General features: G+C 56.5%; 1 protein-coding gene across 2 annotated transcripts; it reads left to right on the forward strand.

The window, feature by feature from the left end:
* Positions 1-2,582: 2,582 nt before the first annotated feature.
* LOC142001312 (uncharacterized) lies at positions 2,583-16,948 on the forward strand. Of its 2 annotated transcripts, XM_074976397.1 has the most exons (9): positions 2,583-3,765; positions 9,460-9,527; positions 10,664-10,717; positions 11,377-11,492; positions 11,913-12,011; positions 12,815-12,980; positions 14,527-14,591; positions 15,692-15,787; positions 16,222-16,948. In XM_074976397.1, the coding sequence occupies exons 2-9, from the start codon at positions 9,491-9,493 to the stop codon at positions 16,480-16,482; spliced, it is 894 nt and encodes a 297-aa protein (XP_074832498.1). In that variant the 5' UTR covers positions 2,583-3,765; positions 9,460-9,490; the 3' UTR covers positions 16,483-16,948. The 2 variants fall into 2 exon arrangements, with proteins under 2 accessions (XP_074832498.1, XP_074832499.1); XM_074976398.1 differs by lacking the exon at positions 10,664-10,717.
* Positions 16,949-19,811: the final 2,863 nt, after the last annotated feature.

Raw genomic sequence — 19,811 nt, forward strand, 5'->3', positions numbered from 1 at the left:
TTCCCAGAGAGCAAAGGGGTCGGGGGTGTCAGTGAGACAGACAGAGGAAAGCTTACTGGATTAGTACCTTCTGGGGACAGTCTATTGGAAATGCAAATGTTTGTGAGCTTGTTGGGTCTCCTTCAGCTGGGAGAGGGGACTAGTGCCTGCACTGGAAGAGTTTGGGAGGTTCAGAGGCCTTTGGAAAACAGTAAGTATGAAGTGGATTTCCGAGGAAGTCCCTTGGGGTGAGGGAATGCACATCGTCTCCTGCAAGGCACAGCTTTTGAATGTGAGCCAGGGAAGGAGATGCAGTGAGTGCGTTATTCTAGAGTTTCCAGACCTGTGTAAAGGGCCATCTGCAGGTGTTTTGTGAGTGACATGTCTCTATGGGAAAAGGCCAGATGGTGGGCTGCTGCTGTTTCCAGAGGTGGCACCTCTGCCACTTCTCCAGCCCCTGTGATCAACCCTGGAGCTGTGTGACACATGGTGACTTAGGAGAAGTGCAAAGCAAGGCTGTCCCAGTGCTCCCCCACAGCCCAGTGCTCACCGGTGGGGCAGGGCTGTGGAGAATTGCTCCAGGCACCAAGAAATATTGCTGTGCTGTGTAGGCAGCCAGGCCTTGTGTTCTATCCCTGCATCAAGACCAAGTCTCCCTTGGGCTTCTCTGCCTGCCAGGCACACCCACTTGTTTGGCTCATTTTCTCCAGTAAAGCCCCACTGGTCAGAGCTCCCTAGGGTGAGCAGGTCAGGAAGAAAGAGAGTGAGTCATTAAAGCTAATTGGATGGGGCAGGGCAGGCTGATTACTGCACTTACTCCAGCCCTGCTCCTGGTCCCAACGGGGCAGCGGAACTGAGTGAAGGTGCTCTCACTGTTCGGGCAGGGCTGCAGATGAGTGGGGAGGAGGAAGCAGTCCCCTCTGCTCAGGTGGCAGTGGTAGCTGTGCTGGGCAGGGGCTGGCTGAAGGAGGCACTGTGTGTACCTTGCTGAAGTCCCTTCATGTCAAAGCAGTAGAGCCCTGGCTAACAACTCTCCCCGCTGCATACAAGCCCCAGGTCAAGTGCAGGGGAAAACACTAGTTTAGTGCAAGAGTCCCCGGGAAACACACCCAAGGGCATCTCAGTCCCAGTGGGAGGATGGGGGCTGAGCCCAGAGTTGGGTCAGGAATTCTAGTCCCAGCTCTGCCCCGGCTTTGCAGAGCCCTGTGATGGGGGCAGGGAGTGCTCCAGCGAGTTTATCAAATGCTCGATAGCACTGAAAATCAGATGGCAGGAGCCGAGGCACAAGAAATTGTCGCTGGCTCATGCACTGCTCCATATTGCATTCCCAGCTGTCAGCGCTATGACCAAGGCTTGCTCACGCTTTGCCTGACAGCCCAAAGGATCTGGGTCCAAGGTCTGACAGGCCCGGAGCTTGAGGAGCAGCGGCTCTCTGGGATGGCTCAAGCTGTTGTCACAAAGACCTTCCGAGTCCTCAAAGCACCCGGGCTCACCTGTGCCCATCCCCCTCCAGCTCCAGGATAGGGAACAGGTAATCTAATAGCTGCACCTAGGACAACGATTAATGGTTGTCAGGACAACCTCTCTGGCCTCTTCTGCCCTGGCAGATGTACAAAGATTGACGCTGGCAGGGGACGAGTGGAAAAGGGCCGGACGTGCAGACCAGTTTGGATCTGACAGTTGCTACGGGCCAAGAGCCACACTATCGTTCCCAGGACCTTCCTGTGCGGTCACTGGTGTCAGTAGGATATGCGGGTGGGCGGGGCCTGCCCCATAACAGCACTTTTAGGTTGGTGGTTCCCTAATGTTTGTGTGGGTGGCCCCATTCACACTGCAAGCCTCCGAGCACAGCCCCGCCTCTATGAATAAAACACTGCTGAACTATTTCTCACCACCACAAACACTGGAGGCGATGGGAGGGGAGATTGGAGTGAAGGCTGAGAGTTCACAGCCCCCTGAGGTCTCTCCATCCCCAGTGAGAGATCTCCTGTTCTAGGCTGAATGATTAATACAGCCATGCTTCATTGTGTGTGAGCCTGAGCCTGCCAGGAGTGGAGGACGGGATAGAGCGCTCAGCAAGTGCCCTGATCTGCTCCTTGCTTTTGAAGCACTTGGTACTGGCCCCTGCTGACAGACAGGCCTCTGGACAAGATGGCCCCTGGATCAGAGCCAGCGTGACCCCTGTCTTGTTGTGCGAGAGCTGGACAGCTCCATTCACTGGGGCAGGTGGAAGTGGGGACAGCCAGCTGGGGCTTCCAATTAGTGTTAGCCTCCACTGAGAAGCAGCCAGCCCTATCCAGAGCCGGCTCTGGGAGAACTGCACATGGGGGCCTGTTGGCTCCTCCGCCTGCATTTTCTGGAACTGGAGGCCGGAGTGTCTGGGCCTGGCTCCTTCCTGGCTGGGGGTCAGAGATGAGCTATTCAGGGCAGGGACTGATGTCTGGCTGTGTGCTGACCACACTAAACCCCACACTTGTGGTGGCATGGGTACCTCTTGGCTCAGCCTCAGGGGCCTCTGGTCTCCAGCACAAGATGGCCCCATGCACTGGCCCAACTCCCCACCTCTGCTCTGGGAGGGGTACAGAGGCTCTCAGCCCACCCGGTGTGCACGGTCCCTTTAGCCCAGGGGCCATCATGGAGGAGTCCCCAGTTCCGGGCATGCCCTGGCGATGGGTTTCTGGGTGAAAGAAACACAAGGAGTTGTTGGGGTGGCTGAGTGAGAAGGCAATCGCTTGGTACCAGCCTAGAGAGGCTGCCCTAGCCCTGGTGTGGCTGATGCAAGAGGCTGGTGAGCACCAGGGCAGGTCACTCTGCTTTGCCACTGCTTGTGGGTGTTGGAAGCTGGCTGGCCTGCCAGCCTCCTCTCTGTCCCAGGGGAAAGTCCTGCGTTTGGAACCCTCATCCTATTCCCGACAACTACTGGGGGTGGGCTCGGAGGCAGAAGTGGAGTTGTACTGAGCTGTGTATTGAGCAGAGGGCACACTAATAGCTCTTCCTGCACCCTGCTCTGTGCAGCTGGCGGGCGGACCCTGTAATGGCTGTTACTGTGCTCTCAATGCACATGCTGCTCTTGGCAGGGACTGGAGAAGTGCCTGCCATACCTGCCCTGTCTCCCTGCCTCTGCCAGTGACTGCTTGGACATTAGGTCAGGGGAGGAAGAGCTCGCTTACTGGCTCTGCTCCCTGCTGAGAGATGTAGGGAATCAGCCTTGGCCCTTCCCCTGTAGCTCCAGGTGGGGTTTTGCTGTCACGCAGGTTGGCTCATGAGCCATGTCCAGGTTCTGAAGGCAGCTTTCCCTCCAGTGAATGCAGTCCAGCGTTGTGCTTGTCTCCCTCCCCTGGACCCAGCAGTCCTGGGAGCAGCAGGTAGCAAACGTCTCTCACTGGCTGATGGGCTGAGCTACTCTTCCTGGGCGGGGAGGTGGGGCTGCTTGGCAGGCATCAGAGTGAAACACCTGTGTTGCAAGCAACCCTTGCAGAGCACAGACACGACACGCTGCGGATCCCCGCAGAGCGACCACTGCTGCAGAGAACAGACGGGCAGGTGAGTTGGTGCAAGGGGCTGTCCCTCCCCAGCCCTGCCTTGTGGGGAAGCCCCCTTTGTGGGTTGGGGACCTGGCACTCATACACTGTAATCTCTCCTGCAGCTGGGTGCAACTGTGCCCAAGGAGCCATCCAGCACCTCCAGGTATTATTGCAGGGCAACTGGTCATTCAGTACGAGCTTGTGGGACCACAGCTCCCGAAACCCAGCCAGACGTGACCACAGGAGCTCATCCCAGGTGTCGGTGAGTTGGGTGCACAGAGATCCTCTGGGTGCTTTGTTTGTGTATCAGGAAGATGCCTTCCCCGCCCCTGGCTTCCACTGACTGCACCTAGCAGCACTCAGCTGAATAGGAGCCTAAACTGAGTTCCAGCCTGCTTCATTCCTGCAGGGAGGTTAATCTGAGCGCTCCCTGCTCCCTTCCTCTGGGAGCGCTGCAGTGGCCCAGGCGGGCTGCCCTGGCCCACATGCAAGAGTTGCTTGTGTTCTGCCTTGTTCCCCAGGCTGGGGACAGGGCAGGTGAAAGGACCCCCATGTATCTCATTCATACTGGACAAGTGGCTGGAGTCAGGGCTAGCTGGAGCGGCTGGCGCTAATTCTCCAGGCAGCTCTGCCAGCCTGACCTGCCAGGCCCCTAATAGCAGGACCTCTTATAAGAATGGGGATCTTTTTGCCTGATCTTTGAGCCGGTCGGATTCACAGCATCCACTTCACAGGCAGGAGGGCTAGAACTGTACCACAAGCACTCTGAGAACCTCACATAGTCATGGGGCTCCAGGAGCTGGGGTGGGGTTTGAAAAATGCCCCATGCAGCCAGACTCCCAGGGAAAGTGGAACTGGTGGCAACAGGCTTCCCTTGTTCCCATGTTCCCTGGCAGGTGAGGCTGAGCCCTTGTTCCTTTGAGCAGGACTGGGGTGGCATCTGGCACAGCTTGAAAAATAAGCATGTTCAATAGAGAATCTGGGGTCAGGCTCTGCAGCGGAGCAGCCTGGAGACTGGTGCCAGGCAGGGTGGGGAGACTGGCCCCTTCCCTGAGAGGCAGCCAGAGCTGCGGAGTGCACTCCCAGTGGTAAGCTGGCCCAGGAGGTGCTGGCTTTGTTCATGCTCAGCCCTGGTGGGAAGGAGGGAGGCCCCTGGCCCTGTTCAAAGGGGAAGGGCTGCTCCCCAGGATGCCCCAAGTGACAGGTAGAAAAACAGCTCAGGCCCCAGGTATTGCCACATCCTGCCACAGGCCTGCTTAGCCTCCTTGAGCCAGTGCACTGGGGCTGGGGCTCGGGCCCCTGCCTCACCGCATCTGACCCTCGGTCACTCTGGTGCCTAGTTGTGTCATGGTAGATCCACCCAGCTGGGCTGGCTTTGTCTTGCTGACACGGTGCAAGACCCCTGTCTGAGAAGCAGAGGGGTAAAACTGTCTCTGCCCCATTTCCTTGGGTGGTGCAGAGGCCCCACCCCATTACACCTTTATCTTGGCGGCACTGCGTGAAGGGGAGGTTTGTGTGTAACCTGAGCTGCTGTTTGCAGTGTTGATTTCTGCACTGGGTCCCCTCTCTGAACATCTGTGCAGGGCTGTCACAATGAACATCTTGTGGAAGTGCAGGGGAGGGGAGCCAGCTATTTATGTCCATTGCTGAGGACAGGACTACAGAGGGGGCTATGCATTTCTGTACAATCCAAAGTGCATCCCAATCCCAGCAGCAGGGGTGGGTTTAGCTGCCGATGGTCACCATTGGTTATGAACCAGGACTAACAGGCCCATGCGTTGCTCTTTGCTAAGCCCCCCAGGGCTGGGACTGGAGGGTTAGGAAATGGGGTTTTCCTGCTTGTGTTTTCCCTGGTCCAGGTGAAAATCGCTGTGTGCAGGGGCCCGGCAAAAGGCCTCCGTGCCCTTCACATCCCCCTGAGTTGTCTGCCAAGGGTGAGGGGAATGGTTGGCAGCCAGCATGTGGGAGCCAATCCCTGGCCTGTTGCACCTGGGATCCCTTAGCCGCTGGGGCCAGTGTGTCCCTGTTCTCTCCAGGGTGGTGGCTGCTCCCAGGGGGCAACCAAAGGGGAGGGGCCAATGGGCTGCGCTGCTGGCTCCATCCATATAACACCACATCTTCCTTCAGCTGTGACTCAGCACCAGGTGTAAGTGAACTCTCCCCTGTCAGCTGGGTGAGGGCCACCTGTCCCCTGTCGCCATGGCCCCTCCTGGCCAGGCAGCACAGAGCTGCTGGACCATTTGCTGATGTGCTATGGAGGCCCTAAAGTGGGGTCCCAGGTCAGTTACAGGAGCATCACTTCACTGAAGCCGCTCAGTTAGAGACAAGCTCTTGCCTGCGTGCTCCGAGGCGGTTCCCTCGCGCCTGGCTGCTTGTGCAGCACTGGCCTGTCCATCCGTGTCCCCCAGGAAAGGTGCTGGGGCCGGTGGAGAGAGGTGAAAAGTGAGCAGTCTGTCTAGGATATGGGAGGGGCATGCTGCTGATTCTATGGGCCCAGTGCGTTCTGTAGCTTGACTGATGCCATAACAAAGGTCAGGATCTGCCCTATCCTGTCTTCCAGCTCCTTGGCACCTCTCTTAGCAGCTGGGACACATTAGCCCCAGTGTCTTGGCAAGCAGGGTCTTTCCACTGTGTTCACTGAACCCCCCACCCCCCGCAGGTTCAGAGGGATGAAGGAGGGATGTGTTCTGGCCTCCCTCTAATTTTCATGGCCATGTGCGGAATGACTTTTGTTATATGCACCACTATTGAGCCTGAGTGCAGGGTGCAGAATCAGAGCTGATCAGTGTCTCCCTCTCTTCCCTTCCTGCCCAGGAGCCCATAGCTGTGTGGTTGCAGGCTCATTCCATCCTGGCCAAGTTTCTGCTTTCCCAGCCCCACTCAGCTGTATTTTGCAGAGAAGCTCTGTGCTGCCCAGCACCAACCAGCGCAATAGTCCCTAGGCATTGCCATGCACAGGCTCTGTTTGCAGTTCTGTGAATTACCCGTGAGACTCAGGGCAAACAACGTCGTTATATCAGCCAAATGCATGGAGGTTCCCAGGTGTGTTTGCTGGGCTCTGAGCCCCTGGACAATGCTGCTGGCTGGTTGCTATGGCAGCCATGGGGAGCCTCTGGGGAAACTAACTGATGGTTGTTCCAGGCTTGAGGTTAGACTCCAGCTCTGAGCTGCATCCTGCCCTGGGCTGTGTTGCTAGGCCCTCACATTGCGCAGCTGAACCATCTCTGCCATCAGCACCTTCCTGCAGCCATCCCCACTCTCTAGCAACCTGAACCGGCACAGCACACCCAGCAGCAGCAGCAGCAGCAGCAAAGGGGGCAGGAGTTAGCCCGGGGATTCCCCAGGTCCATCTAGGCCCAACCCCGGGTCTTCCTCCCACATGGCCTCTGCCATGAACAGCAGAGTCCTGCCCTGGACCTGCAGGATGGGGGCCAGGCTGCGCTGTTGCTGGCACTGGCATGGGACAAGGGGCTGGGTTGTTTCCAAGGAGTCCAGCTGGCCACCAGAGAACTCGGCAGGGGCTGCCTGTACCATGTGGCCGGCATGCGCCAGCCCTGGAGCAGCATCCAGGGGGTCAAAGGCTGCAGGCAGTGGTGGTGGTGGCCCTGGCCTGGCCCCAGCATGAGCTCCTGGCCCAGACTGGAGTGGGCTTGCTTTCCCTACTGGGCTGGCAGCGTGCCCCTGGCATGGAGCCCCCACCTCTGCCCAGGAAAGAAGGGGGGCTGCAGGTGAGGCAGAGCCTGGCCTGGCTGACATGGCAGCCTGCTGGCCTGTGGGCCGGGCTAGAACTCAGGTGGCTCTCACTGGGCTGAGCCGGCAGATGCTCCCCTCACCTGTGCAGCACTCTGCAGATGTTGCCATGGTGCCAGGCAAGGCCTTGAGGGGAAACGGGCAGATTCACTCTCTGGCCAGCCACCCCTAGTGGAGCTCTGCTCCCTAAGGCTGCTGCTCTCTGCTCCCCTTGCTTTGCTCTGCCTGCCTGGATGACCGGAAGGCCCCAGGCGCTGTGCTGAGGCAGCGCTGTGGCAGGAGCGTCTCTGGCAGTTCTGCTTCCTGGCGAGGGCAAGGAGCCAGGGGAGCAGGGAGTGGCAGTGAGAGCTGCACCCGCAGGTGAGGTGAGAGGCCCAGCACGGGGCTCCATTGGGCACTAATGTCGCTCACGCCCCGGGAGTGGCACTCAGCGCAGTTACACGAGCAGTTCGAGCCCCCTGGGGTGGCCGTGCTAAGAAGTTCCCTGCTGCGCCAGTGCCAGCACCAGCGTCAGGGGAGAGACGCTGGGTGCAGGACTGGCGTTGGGGATGCTCAGAGCTGAGCTGCCCTCCAGGGTGCTCCTCGAGCCCCTCTGTCAGACTGGAGCGGGCCAGAGCCTGCAGCAGAGGGAGAGCACTGGGGCTGAGTGGGGGGCAGGACTAGATGCTCAAATGGTGTCTGATGAATTGAAGGAAGGGCAGAACTCTGGCCCAAGCTGGGCCTGAACCAGGGGGAGCTCTGGGGCCTGAGGTGCTGGTTGAAAGTGTACGGTGGAGACCGGCTGGAGTGGAGGGATAAAGGTGGCAAGCTGGCTGGGGCTGCTCGCTGCACTCTTGGGCTGATTGCTGGGTCCTGGCCTCTGCCTGCCCCGGGCTGAGCCTCACTAGTGCGCACGCTGTCGACCAGCAAGCATGGTGCACCGCCATTCGAGGGGCAGGAATGCCGCAGTCTGAGCTACGCTTCAGAGTTAAGCCCACACAGTGACAGCACCTGGGGTGTGCAGCTCACCCCCGAGAGCTTTCAACATGCAGCCAGCCCCCCAAGAGCCCGGCAGACCCACTGTCCCAGGCAGGCACAGCTGGAGCTGTGGAAGGCTCATAGAATCACAGGACTGGAAGGGACCTCGAGGGGTCATCAAGTCCAGTCCCCTGCCCTCACAGCAGGACCAGGCACCAGCTAGGCCAGCGACAGGCAGCCGAGGCTAGCGAGTGGCTGCAGGAGCAGCGCCTTCATCCCAGCTGGCCGCGAGGTTGTCAGAACCCAGCCAGTCTCCTGGGACAGGGCAGTTTTGCTGCCAGTGCCAGTGTGCATGGAATTTGGGGGTGTGCCCATTGAATCGCAGCAGCGCTGTGATCAGATGCTGCCCATAGAGTTTGGGAACCTTGCGGCATTAGCCTGAGTTAATTTTGTCCCTGCAGACGTGACAGGCTCAGTGCAGAGCTGATGGAGAGGCCGGGAGGGCTTTGGCTGCTGGGCCAGGCTGGGTGCCGTGGCAGGACTGGGAGGCAGTCCAGGATGGCGCGTTAGCCAGCAGGTCAGCGAAGGGACACACAGTGAAAGGGGCCCTGTGCTGACACTGGCAGGCTGTTCAATTCAGAGGGGAAGTCCAGTGCAAAAGGGAGATGGGTACCCTGAGGCGAGGCCTGAGAGGTGTCACTGGGCTGTGTGCTGCACCAGCGAGTGCGGCAGGCTTGGTGAGGACCAGGAGTGTAACCTCAAAGGAGAGCATGAGTCCCGCAACCCCCACCAGCGCTCTGGTGAGTGGTGACCACAACACTCGCTGGGGCAGGCGGTGCTGGAGCCTGGAGATAGGGGATCCATAAGTAGAGCTGGTCACAGGCAACTGAGAAACCAAACGTGCGTGTCAGGGGCCCAAATCCCTGTGTGGGCTGAGCACATGCCAGCCTGGAAGAGTTTCTGAAATGTAACAAGGCCCTGGGAGTTGCTCTGAATTCCCACTGAGGGGTGTATAGACCTGCCTCCCACTGTCCCCCGAGCCTTACGGCCTTTAGGGAGCTGCAGCTGGGCGTGGGGCGGGGTGTAGCGAGAGGTGGGCATCGACATCCACAGCGGGGCCCCACTGTGGTGCTGTGCCACGAGCTGCAGCTGGGCGTGGGGCGTGGGGGAAGCGGCGGGGGCTGGTGTCGACAGTCAGAGCGGAATCCCACAGCACTGAGCCTGCCTCTTACCTTGTCTTTCCCCCCAGGCTTCTGTTGGCGTAGCACCGGGGGCGGAAGATGGCAGGTGGGGAACGCCGGCTTGCCCCAGGGCGAGGTGAGGGACTTCAGGAGCGAAGCATCCGTGGTGATCTCTGTGAAAAGCAAACATGCCAAATGTCAAGGTGCCCCTGCCCCTTCCTTCTCCCCACGACATCCGCCTTGGCCTGGTCTGGCCACTCGGTAGCTGGTTCAAGACGAACAAACTGAAAACCCATCTCACCACAGGCCACACAGCCCCAGGGAGGAGGCAGAGTCACCCGACTGACTTGTGGGAGGTGCAGGGCTGGCACTAGCCCCAGAGCAACAGCCTCTGAGTGGGGCTGGTGGCCCAGGCGTTGCACGAAGGCTTCCAGCCTCGTGATTTAGGCAACCGCCTTGGCCCCAATTCATGCAGCTGGCGACAGAAGGTGCCCCCAGAGCCAGCCTCCGCATACACCCTCCAGTGGGACAAGGTGGACATGCTGGCGTGAGCCCCACTGACAGGCCAAGGAGTCATGGCAGGGTATTCGCTCCCCTGGCCTGTGCTGGCTGGTCCTGGGCAGCAGTGCAACCCATGCACTGTGCACCCCTGCTGGGAATTTGCAGCCCAGGGTTGCATCAGTTACCAGAAGTAGGTGCTGCTGCCTTGGCAACACTTCCTATAAACTGTGTGAGCCTACAGCTCACCCCATCCCTTGAGCAGGTGAATACAGCATGGCTGTTCTGTATCCGGCACACACTCCCTCTACCCTCCACAGGGCATGTGGCAGGGAAGCAGGATGTCCTAGAGGTGCTGGTCTCTGATTCAAGGGACCTTACAAAAAAGAGATCAGTCCTACTGGAGCAAAACCAGGGCATTGTCCATGACCAGTCAGCTCAGATAGGTTTGTGCCAGAGGAGGAAACGGTGGTGCAGACTGAGCTTGCTGCTAATGCTGCAGTCTCCAGAGCACAGTCAGGTTCCTGCTGCACCTCCTGCTCACACGCTGTGACCCCTCCCCATGAGCAGGGCTGTGCAAAATTCCCCTTGGTAGGAGGGAGGTGACTGCTGCACCTCCACACTCCCGCTTCCACCAGGGCTTTTACAGCTGGTGATTCAAAGTGTCTTGGAGCCCAAGAGTGAGAACACTGACATGCCCCTAATGCAGCAGAGTAACATCCCGGGCAGCATGTTCCCAGCTCAGCACCATGCACTCTCCTCCCTCTGTTCCAGGCTTCCTCCTGCTCTGCATCTGGATGCTGCAGTTGAGCTCTCATGCACCAACAGGTGAGGTGCTGATTGGCCACCAGAAGAACTCTCAGCTCCTGTTGGGAAAACTACTTTAGAGGTGGCCACAGCATGTTGCTTTGGAGGCCTGGCTCTGCTTGTCCCAGTGGTGTGCGGTGGGGAACCAGGGAAAATCACACAGGCAAAACCTACAATCCTCAGGTTTCTGACTTGTGCACCTAGCTTGTCTCCTTGCAGCTGCTCCAGCTCCAGGAACCCTGGTTTACCTGCCAGCCTCATCCTATCAGATGCAGATTTAATTCTAGGCAAGGCTCCTCTTTCAGCAAAGTGTCGGGGGAGCAGCTTATGGGGCCTGGCTGAGCCTTCAGTGGAGGTCCCAGCCGTGAGGGAGGAGCTGTCAAATCAGCCAGGGGTGCATCGCTGCTGCTCAGTGGCGCACTGGCCACTCCTCACCTCCAGCTTCTCGGACACTATCAACAAGCCGATTCTTGTAAAGAGCTGTGGTGCCTTTCCCAGCCTTCCCCTCTGCCCTCCCCCACAGGAGTTCCCAGCCAGCTTCTATACAGCCCAATGGGCAGCACGCTGTGCCGGGGGGGCACTGCGGCTTCTCCCGATACCCAGCCTCGCTCTCAGCTCCTTACCAGCACGAGAGACTTTTCCCACCTGGTGACATCACTCGGGAACCTTGTATCTTCCAGAGGCTGAATCGACAACTTCTGCTGTGACTGTTGCCACCACCAGCAGCTCTGTCACTACCAGCACAGCCATAGCCTCAACGACCAACATGTCTGCAAATGGGACGGAACAGAAAAATGTAAGGAACCAGCTCTCGCTCAAACACTGTCTGGGCTTCTGCCGCCGAAGAAGCGTCTCTGCCAGGGCCCAGCGGGGCGGGTGCGAGTGGGAGCAGAAAGGAGAGCAGAGTTCCTTTGCAGCATTGCTGCTGGAAGGGCCGGGGCTGCCCTTGGGGAGGGTTGGCAAGGGGGCTGATAAGCAGCTACCCTAGGTGACAACTAAGGCTTCTCCCCGCTGCTGGCTTTCCTGGTGCTGCAGGAGCCAGGGCCGCTGAGCAGATGGTCCAAGAGGCAGAGTGAGCGATCTGTGAGACAGCAGCGAATGACAGCTGAGGGATGCTCTACTGGGGGACCTTGCCAGGGTGCGGCTGGCATGGGCAGGGCCAGGCAGGTGGCAGGTGCCCTTTGAGTGTGGGCTCCAGCCTGTGCTCTTTTCACAGCTCACCTGCTACAGTTTTCATTGCTCTGGAGAGAGGTGCTACGAAGAGAAACAGCATGCCAATAGCACCGTGATGTGCCCCCCTCAGTCTCAATGTGAGGTAGGGGGGTTCTCCCAGAGGGAGGGGGCACTGTGCCACTAACCTCTGCTGCTTCCTGCAGGACTGACTGGCTCACCCTAACGCCTGGGGTGTAGCACTCCTCCACCATCTGCCATGCGAGGAGCCTAGGCACTGGGAGTGAACCCTGCCTGTCCTGCGCAATGGGGTGGAGAGCTTGGGTCTGCCTAAAGCCCAAGCACACCCACCGCTTCCCAGGCCCTGGGTTCTGTGGTGTTTTGGGGGGAGGTGGATGCCATGTGAGTGCAAGTTTTCCTCCTCCTTTGGCCCATTGCCTGATAACTCCAGGAGCTTATCAAACCTGTGACCTGCTCCTGGTGTGTCCCTCCTCTTGTACAGTTGGCCACTTGTTCGTGCTCTGGCTGGTTTTGTCACTGTCTCTCCTGACCTTGGTTTGTGGCTCCCCCCACTCAGCCTTGCCTCTTTCACCCTGTCATCTCCCAGTGTCTCAAACCCGCCCTTTGCTCAGTGCTGGCAGGAACAGCCTGGCATTTCCCCTGGCCTGGCCCTGGCTCCCTGGGGTGGAGATGGCTTGCCCCTGTGCTTGCCACAATCTCCTTCTGTCTGAGCCATCTGTCAGGGTATCCCTTTCCCGAGGTTCCCCTTGGCACCAGTGTACCCGCAGCAATCCCCAGTGCCGACTTCCCATCGGTTATGAAAGGCAGGAGCGCCCCGCCCACAGCTGTGCTCGTCACTGCCCCTTTAAGCTGGTCCCCGGCAGGTGGGCTGGGCGTGGCTGAGAGCTCTGTGGGCAGATGCCTGTGGCTCTTCCCTTGTTTCTGCAGCTCTATCGCCACAATTACACAAGCTACAATGCCCAGTGTAGCAGCACGTGTGCGAGTGCAAACAGCAGTGAGAGGTGTGTGACCAACAGCACGACGAGTGCGGGCAAATGCATCCTGGAGTGCTGCAACTCATCCCAGTGCCTGCAGCTCAATGCCACTGCCTACGGTAACCAGCCTGCCCCGGAGGAGCACCTGGGCCCTGGCTGAGGCTTTTCTGTCCCTGTGGCGGAGGGAGCAGGTGGGAGTGGGCCTGGGACACCAGCCACATGAGCGGAGAAGAGGGGTCTGTTTTGTACTCTTGCCATCATCCCTGCCTGTGGCTGCTGTAAGATGTCACAGCAGACCTCTGCCAGACCTGCTCTCAGGAAAGTCCAAGGCTCTGTGCTGCCAATAACAAGGGAGCTTCACCTGGAGTGCTCGGTCTGGGCTCATGGCGCAGGGTCAGAGCCCGTCCCTGCCGGGGTGGATGGGGGTAGAGTAGCTGGAGCTCCTATGTGACAGCAGACTCCACCCAACTCATTCTTCTGCAGGCAGGTCACAAAGGCAGAGCCGCTTAACGACCCTTCCAAAGGCAGCCCTGAGTAGCAGTGACAGGTGCCTGCCCCCCTCTGCTGTAGAACCCACCCTGGCTACAGAGCCTGGCTCAGGAGGCTTCCGGGGGGAGAGCGGGGGCGGAAGGGACGTAGGGTTAGGGAGCTGGATTTTGATTTCCTGAGGGCTCGGGTTCAGCCAGAGGGATTCCATAGGAAGATCTCTTGCAGGATAAGTAACTGAATTCCGAGAGCCAGCGAACGCTAGGCACCTGATTCCTAGGGATACGATAGCTTTAACCAGGGGCTTTCTCTGGAAATGCCACCCTGCACTCTCTTGCCAGGCAAGTCTGATACCCACGGGCCATGGGGTCTCACAGTCCTGATGGAATGGAATTCAACTTCTCGCTTCTCCTTTCTAGTCAGTCCAGCAAGTTGGGTGAATTCCAGGTCTCCTCTCTGGAAGTCACTCTGCTCCGCTGGGTCCTGGGAGCATGCAGGCCCCTTGCTGGACTTAGATACCAGTTCAGATTCCCATTAGGAGTGTGACTGACTCCATTGTGGATTACCACTCTCTGCCCTTGTGCCAAGGTGAAACCAGTGACCAAAGGGTCCTTTACTAACCTGTGGAACTTGCTGCCAGTTTAGCTTGCTGTGCTTGCTGACAAAGTCCAAGAATTTGGCAAGATTTTTTTTCTCAAAGGTTTCGATACTTCTCTGGATGTTGTAAACATCCACAGTTCCATTAGCTGGGGCAGAGAGTAATTATTACAGGATGAAGAAACATCCCTTGTAGGCAGGTTTGTCACAGATATCCACTCTGGTGTTTCCTTGAACTCGTCTCCAAGGTTCTGTCAGACCAGATACAGGGCTAGAGGGATGCCTGAGCTGGCAACGTCTAGGCACCAAACACACCTGAGCTTTGGCCGGGAGAGCAGGGTTTGGTGGGAAGTAATAGATGTGGTCCAGGTTCTGGAATGAGGCTCCAAATACCCAGCTCCTGTACAGATGTGCTTTAATATAGATTGCCATGTTAAAAATGGTCCCAGCAGCTTCCACTGGGATGTGTCAGTTTCTGTCCACATTCTGGATTCTGGCACTGAGCCTGAAGGCTACGTGGAAGGGCAGAGCAGCAGGAGGACATAGCTCTGTCTCACCAGCCTCCTTTCATGGTTCTTTCAGGTGATGTTCGGCCCCGCACCACTCCAGCTCCCACAACTACCACCTCAAAGCCCCCTGCCAAAAATGTAAGTATTGCCATTGCCTTCCAGCAGTGTCAGACAGTGCAGCTGTGTAGCCATGCTGCCAGTTGGAATCCTAAGTTGAGTAGGGTTATCATGAACTGTTAAACTGGGGTATTCCACCCCAGAAGTGGCTGCATTTCAATGGTAGAGGAAATGTGCCTCCTTCTGCATGCTATGTGCTCTTTGGGTTCAGAGGCCAATTTGTAGCCTTTGTGAGAAGGAACAAATTCGTGTAGCACCAAGCTAGGAAAGGGTCCATAAAAAGCCCGGACAAAAGTGCCTCTGAAGGCAAATAACCAAGTGCCAAGGCCAGTGAGAAAGCCAGGTTCCACATGCTGCCAAACCAAGTCCGCAGTTGGGGACATTCATTGCACAATGAGCCTTATTCACAGTGCTGCAGGAACAGCAGGGAGGTCCCAAGGCACTGGGAGGAGATGCTGAGATTGCTGTCCTGGGATCCTTCTCCGGGGCCAAAGCTCTTACACCCCATGTGTGAGGATATGGTGAAATAACACACGCAACACATCAGTGGAGTTGTGTTCTGTAGGTTACTACCATGCATTGGCCCCTCAGGAGATGGACTGGATGGGTCCACAAGGACCCTTTCATCTCAGCCCTCCGATTCCTGGTAGAGATTCCCAGATGATGGAGGCTGTGAGATTGCTTATCTCCAAGGGACCCTGCAAAGTTCCTCTGTGAGGGTGGAGGGAGAGGGGTTGGTGCTCGCCAGCTAGGCTGAATGTTAATGAAGCTTTCTGCAAAGTTGGGAAGTTGATTTTTCTTTGATTGTTTTGTATATGGAATGTCAGTGAGTTTTGCAAGAGGTGGCTGCCAGCCCCTGCAAGGTGGCCTTCTCACCGGAAATCTGGGCTTGCTGGAACTGCCTTTACATTGCCAGTCAGGGCCCAACAGCCCTTGGAGGGCAAATGGCTGACCCTGGGGTTCCTGGCATGACTTGCTTTCCTTGGGGCACTTGTAGCTCCTCTCACAAGTGTCTCATCACCAGCAGGCGAGTGGCAAGTGACAAAGGTCAGGTCTGGCTCTGGTAGCTCTTCTCTCTGGAGTGATGGGTGTTCACGCTGCCCTTTGGGGCTGTCTTGTAGGGGAAGGTGTGCACAGCTTTCTCCTGTGAAGGAGATGGATGCTTCAAAGGCCAGAAGCCTGCTGCTCAGTGCACCGTTGGATACGATTTCTGTGAGGTAATGCACTTGTTTGCCAGTTCTCTAACTACCCTGACTGGTGCCTTTTGACTCGAGCTGTGCCTGGAGCAGGACTGCAGGGCTCCAGGCTAGGTCCCAGCTCCATCTGACTTTGCTCTGTCAGTGCTGCCCTTTCACAGTGGAGGCTGGGCTTTTCATAGCACCTGCAGCATGAGATGGTTGTGGCTCTTGTGCCATCCTGTCAGCTCTGAGTGCTCTGTCCACAGAGCAGCTAATGCAGAGTCCATATTGAACTGCCCCAGGACAAACCCCTGGGGCAGGGAGTAGTTGAGTCTCTGTGGTTCTCACCTTCTTTGGCCTCTGGGATCTTCTGTAACTGCAGTAGGTTGTGCCCATTCATTGGAACACCAGAGTCCAGAGGGAGAGAAGGGTGCTAAAGCCTGATCCTACTAATGTCTGTCTCCTTCCTCCAGATGAAGAAGACTGGCACAAGTTACACGGCTGGATGTAGCAAAGCCTGCCAGACTGCCAGCCCTGTCTGCACCAGAGCAACCACTACCACCTGTTACCAGGAATGCTGTCAAGCGGCAGCTCAGACTAGCTGCCTGAAACTGGATGGCAACGTGCACTTCAATGGGGCTGGGCAGGTGGCTCTGGCCCCACTCCTGAAACTCCTGGTCTGTGGTGTAGGGCTTGCCGTGCATTACAGCCTCTGTGCTTTCCTTCAGAGTTAGGCAACGATCCACAGAGCTCCGTAGCCTGACTAGGGGCAGGAAGGATTTAGGGCCACATGTGAAATTGGCTAAAGCTGGCACAAGATCTAGGCTTTCTGCACCTCTTACATTCAGCTGTAGCTGGCTATAAAACTCCATCTATTGAATCAACGTCACAGGAAGGGGAAGAGCTGGAACCCACACGCCCTCTCCTCTCTGTGTAGGCCTGGCGAGCACCCAGGGAAGGTGTTTGTGAAATACAGACCCCAGGGAAAGCAGCTGCCTGAACTGCGTGGGTATGTCTATGCTGCAGCCAAACACCACTGCTGCTCCATGTCAGCTGACTCAGACCCTGTGGGGTGGGTGGGCCAGAGTTCAGGCTCCGGTACACTGCAATGTTATTGCCCTGCTCTCTGAGCCCTGTGAGTCTGAGTCAGCTGCCATGGCCAGCCACAGATGCGCCTCTCTGCAGTGCAGGAGCCTTACGCCTTCCCGTGTGAATTCTTCAGTTTGGCACCAGGGAGGGGTGGGGTGACTGGATGGATCAGGGGAGGGGAGGCCTTGTGCCACATGCTTCCTTCTAGCCACAGGAGCAATGTCTGCTGCTACTCAGACTGACTCCTGGCTATCCTGTCTCCGCAGAGCACATTAGCCTAGGAGTTGCTGTGGAGAAGCACGCTGTGAAAACCCTCCCTTCTGCTTGCCAGTCAGCGCCAGCACCTCTTTCTGACTCGCACGAGTGAAGGGGGCAAACTATAGCCACGGTGGGACTCTGCAAATTACTCTGTCACTATTCACGCCTCCTAGTTTCTTGTTGTTTGCAGGTAAAGCATCTGTCAGTGTAGCAGGGAAGGTGATTGTGTGAAGTCACTGTCCTCTGTTGCACTCTCCCCAGCCCTTCCCCACATGAACATTGGTAGGAAAACCCTTTAAAAGGGAGTCGCCAAGCTGGGAGAGCTTTCCCTTGTGCTTCTGAAGAGCAGCTGTCTGGGCTAACCAAGGGAACACACTGATAGAGGGGACAAGGCAGGCCTTCGGGTTGCAACACACTGGGACCTTATACTGGCATAACTACATCTGTCAGGGTGAGAAACACACCGCTAAGAAATGTAGCTCTGCTGCGCTAGCCCCTAGACCACACTAGCCCCTTAGCCTTGCTGCTGCCTCCTGGGGAGGTGAGCACATATGCTGATGGGAGAGCCCTGCTGGTGGCACAGGCAATGTCTTCATTCAAACGGGACAGGAGCACTGCTGCAGTGTGAGGGTAGATGGATTCCAAACCCAAGAGCTGCCCTGGCTGGTAAACCACCTGGCCTGAGCCATGGGCTGAAATCGTTGGCATCTTTCTAGAGGCCATGTCTGTAAAACCTCCTGTCTTACCGTTGCCTATCCCTGAGGCCAGGCCTCCCTCTTTGCATCCTGGTAAATGCTGTCCACATCAGAGAGTAACCAATCTCCGCCCCCACACCTTCACACCTTAAGACAGTAGTTCCCCAGTCCTCCTAGCCCTGCAGATTTGCCACCCATCCGTGGACCAGAGTGCAAATCTGAACTTGGCTTGCTCTCAGGTGGCAGCCCGCGGTGCTGCTGCCAGTCACTGGCCCAGCTGACTTGAATGGTGGCTAGTATTAGTGTATCAGATTCTTTGCTTGACTGAGGTTAGCTCATTTTGGTAGTTCTGAGCAGGAACAGTTTGCTGTTTCCAAGTTCATACACAACTTCTACGCCCTATTTTAACATCCCCAGTTAGTTCCTTTCTGGAATCTTATGTTTTTAATGAACCTCAACGTCTCACAATTGTGTCTCTCCCAGGAAATCCAAAGTGGAACAAAGCAGACACACAGCCTAGGCATTAAGCAGGCTGTAAAGCTGTGCTTCTCCCCACCAGAGCCCCCAAGCACTATGCGACTGGCCAACAAAGTAAAGCTGCCTGGGGCTTTTCTAGTCTGAGATTTGTGGCTTACTGGAGTGCATGACATTCAGGTACAAAGAATGATGGGGTGGAGGAAGCTTCTGAAAAACTGAGAATTTTTGCCATAAATCCAGGCACAAGCAAAGTCCACCTGGGGTAGTGACCAGCTTGCAATGTAGGTTTTCAGATTACTCACCTCAGTAACTAGCTTATAACCACACTGATGATGGAATGTGTCTTGCCTGGGTGTGTTGAATTAGAAACACCGTACTTCTTCTCTAGAATCTTACCCAAGGAAGCAGGGTTCCTCTAAAAGAGGCACATATGTCGCAGGTACCTCTTTCCCAACTTCAAAGTCTTTCCTCGCTAAAGTGTGGCTAATAAATGTAGAGCAGGGGTCATAAGGGACCATTCTTCCTAGGCATGCTTTTAACTGGGGATTAGTCTATGTCTAAAAGAATCTGCTGCAACCTCTCGTTGCACCAAATGTAGCTGTTACTGATTAAGCATTGAATTATATGCGCTGGAAACCACAAGGCAGAGATTGCTGGTAACTGCTGCTACTCCTAGTTGTGCAGATATAAGCTCTGTTGTTACTGTTGTACTCTGTTATTGTTCTGTTTTCAGAATCTGTCCTTTGAAGAGACATAATAAATATATTTGTCAACCTCAGTGTTGAATTGTTGGGGGTGGTCTTCTGCTGTGGGTGAAGCCTGCTTCAAGGCTTGTCTGCATAGGGTCACACAGGGAGACAGAGACCCAAACCAGTTATGGAGCAGGGGAGAGTGGTTGGTAGGCCCTCAGGGGATGGGCTCATGGGAATAAGGGGACTTCAAAGTAGGCGGGGTCCTTTCGAAAAGGAGCCCCGTCTGGATGAGACGCACGGCAGCGAGCCGTGTCAATTTCGAAGCGCCGCTGCAGCCCGCATGCTACTGAAGCGCTGAATATGCATTTCAGCGCTTCATTAGTAAACTTCGAAATGGCCATTTGCGTGGCCATTTCGAAGTTTGGGGCACATGTAGACGTAAGCCAGGTGATGAAAGTGGCTTCACTGTCTGAAACTACTTGCAGATTATTCTACTGCCTATTTGCTCGGACATGTTTGCAAACTAGCCCCAACATGGGTTTTTATTTGCTCCAGCCCTCAAGTGCTAGCTTAATGATAAATTAGGAGCAGGTGCTAGTGGAAAAATTCACACAGCACAAACAACTGCCTTTGAGGGAACTAGATCCTGTCATTGTTTGGTAGCAAACCTCAGCTGCTGGCAGACCTTGATGCTCGTGTATACCTGAGTTGGCATAAGTTACATGCACAAATGTCCCATCTGACATTTAACAGACACTTCTTATAATGCACAATCCCCAGGATGAGCTGGTGTTGCATGCTACCTCCGCCCATTCCACTTTTGTGAGAACTTTTACTAAGCAGCCTGCGCTC

Source organism: Carettochelys insculpta, chromosome 24 (assembly GCF_033958435.1).
Source record: "Carettochelys insculpta isolate YL-2023 chromosome 24, ASM3395843v1, whole genome shotgun sequence".
NCBI lineage: Eukaryota > Metazoa > Chordata > Testudines > Carettochelyidae > Carettochelys > Carettochelys insculpta.